Source organism: Orycteropus afer, unplaced genomic scaffold, assembly GCF_000298275.1.
Source record: "Orycteropus afer afer isolate SDZICR_OR568_19922 unplaced genomic scaffold, OryAfe1.0 scaffold01530, whole genome shotgun sequence".
Taxonomy (NCBI): domain Eukaryota; kingdom Metazoa; phylum Chordata; class Mammalia; order Tubulidentata; family Orycteropodidae; genus Orycteropus; species Orycteropus afer.
In genome coordinates this window covers 44,676-47,502 of record NW_006923117.1, presented here as the reverse complement: position 1 = coordinate 47,502, position 2,827 = coordinate 44,676, and the positions used below count along the sequence as shown (strand labels likewise).

Sequence of the window (2,827 nt, the reverse complement as noted above, 5' to 3'; positions counted from 1 at the left end):
TGAGTGGGGGCCAAGGACACTGCTGACCATCCTACAATGTACAGGACAATCAATTGTCTGGTCCCACATGGCAGTGGTACCAAGGCTGACAAATCCCGGGATAGGCACTGGGTGGGGCACTAGTGCCAGGAGGGGAAGGGGCATGTGGACCCTCAGCGACTGTGCCTTGGTCCTGGGGGTCTCCTGACTCTCAGCACTGGTGGTCTCTAGCCCACTTTGCTGCCACCTGGGGCTTCTCACCGTGGTCCATGTCCTACACAGCCCCGCCCTGGGCAGATCAGGAGATCACTGCAGGGTGGGGCCATGTGTGCCCCTCAGGCCCTGGGCAACAGAGCACTGCTCCTAAGGAAGGTAACGTTCAGGCTTGTAAGTGGGCTCAGCAGGGCCCAGGACACGCCCACCACCCAGGGAGTCTGGGGCCACAGGGGGTACACCAGACCTGCTGGGGTACAGGCGTCTGGGGCCCCGTGTTACTGCAACTTGGACGCAGGACACCCAGAGAAGGAAGGGTTTGTCTCTGAGGGAGGGGGGAAGGCAGGGGTGAACCAGCCCCATGGGGCCAGGGCCAGGCAGCACAGGTAGGTGAATGCCCTTCAGAAGAGGTCCTGGAGGTCATGTGTCTACCCAGCTTAGGATACCCTTCATGAAGGTGTCGGCATGAAGAAGGGGGAACATGAGGGCATCCGTGGGTGGGCTGTGATGTCACAGACAAGCACCCACAGGATGTGAGGACAGCAGCTCCTTTCCTGCCATGGACACCCCTCCTGACATGGAGCTGCCTGACTGGACGCATCCAATGGGCCCCTGTCTCCTCAGGTGCCTGGTCCTCTGCCTCCTGGAAGCAGGTGAGTCTAGGGCTCAGGTCAATTGGCAGGTGATACACAGCCTCCCGACTTGGTCTAACCTCCCTCTGTCCTCCATAGGCCCCCTGGACTCAGCCATTTTCCAGAGCCCCAGACACCTGGTTAACGGATGGGAGGCCGTGGTCTCTGCACTGTGAGCAGAACCTGGGCCATGATGCCATGTCCTGGTACAGGCAGGACTCCACACGACAGCTGAGGGTCATGTTTAGCTATAATAATAGTGAACTCATTTTAAACGCGTCTGTGCCTGGCTGCTTCTCCCCTGAAAGCCCAAACAAAGCTCACCTGAGCCTTCATATTGACGCCCTGCGGCTGGGCGATGCGGCCGTGTACCTGTGCGCCAGCAGCCGACACAGAGCTGCAGCGCCGTCCCCACCCCGAGCACAAACCCGGCCCTGCAGGAAGCTACCCGGGCCCTGGGCTCCCTCACCATCCAGGAGGGCCCTGCAGACACTTCTGACCATGATGCCACCTGCCAACCCCCCAAGGTGGATTTCCTGTCCCCTAAGGATGACTCTGCCCTGATAGCTGATGGGAACATGAACCTTCTGAAAAGGAGATGTTGGGTTTAAGTCTCTGCACCTGTGCCCTTGTCCCACGCAAGACAGAGGACGAAAGGAACACAGTCTCTTGAGGACTATATGCCCACAGTCTCCAAGCCCCTCCTTCTCAGGATCCCAGGAGTCAGGGTGAAGCAGCCTGAGATTTGGGGGACCAGAGCAGGGACTTCTGGGCCCAGATCTCCGAGCTAGAGCTAGCTGCCATGGACAGACTGGAACCAGCCTTGGGAAAGGACTTTGGAAAACATTTCTCTCACGTGGTCCACCAGTCCTATCACTCTATATTCCAGCCTCTACCACCATCTGTCAGTGTGTCCTACTCAGGTGGCTTGTGTGTCCCTGTGGTGCTGGAAGCTATGGCCACCTGCACTCAAATACCTGGGATACCTGGGGGCTCACCCGTGGTGGACAGGCTTCAGCAGAGCTTCCAGACTGAGGCAGACTAGGAAGAAAGGCCTGCCAATCTATTAACAAAAATCAACCAATGAGAACCCAGTGGAGCCCAAGATCATCATCTAACTGGCTTGTTTGGACACATCATCAGGAGGGACCAATCAAGGAGTGATGTCTAGTGAAGTAGAGGAGCAGCAAGGGTGAGAGAGACCCTTGGGGAGACGGATTGTCACAAAAATGCAATTGACATGAACATGAGGCAGTTCTGTGGGTGACAAAAGACCAGAAAATTAACTTGTTGTAATAAGGGGTCAAGAGTCAGAATTGACTCAATGACAGCTGTCTGTCTGTCTCTGTCTATCTGTCTACCTACCCAATTAGTAAATATGTAAACTATATACCTATGTATCCACGTACCTAGGTGTGTTCCTTCCTTTCTTTCCATATGCCCATCTGTCTGTCTATCTATCTATCTATCTATCTATCCATCTATCTACCTACCTACCTACCTACCTATCTTTCTTTCCTATCTGTTTGTCTGTCTATCTATCTGTCTTTCAGCTGATCTCATCTCTGGCTCCTTTTCCCACTCAAGGCTGACCCTGAGCCCAGGCTCTGACCAAAGTCCCAAGTCCACTCAGACCCTTTCTCGCAGCAGCAGCAGGCAGTGCAGGTGGCCGTGTGCCCTCACGCGGGCCCTGGTCTGCAGACACCGTCAGTGCTCCCCTCCCCCACCTTCCTCATGGGCCCTGACAGCCCTGGGGGCTGCAGTTCTCAGCTCTCCCTGCATCCTCTGCTCACTGGCATCTGCAGAGTTCATTTTTCCCTGTAGTCTCTTTATCCTCAACCTTTTACACCACCACACTCAGAACTACTGCCAGGAGGCTCTACACGGTCATCAAGGAGGAACTGGATCCTGGACAGCAGGACAGGTCCTCATTCTGCCCCTGTGTCCTGAGGCCCGTGTCCTTTGAGGAGAGCATCTTGCCCATCAGATCTGCACACTTGTGA

The 2,827-nt window shown here is 55.6% G+C and overlaps 1 gene segment (V, D, J or C); it reads left to right on the top strand.

The window, feature by feature from the left end:
- The first annotated feature begins 796 nt into the window (after positions 1 to 796).
- LOC103213298 lies at positions 797 to 2,827 on the top strand. The segment is given in 3 exon segments: positions 797 to 845; positions 924 to 1,351; positions 2,686 to 2,827. Coding segments are annotated over 3 exon segments (619 nt in total).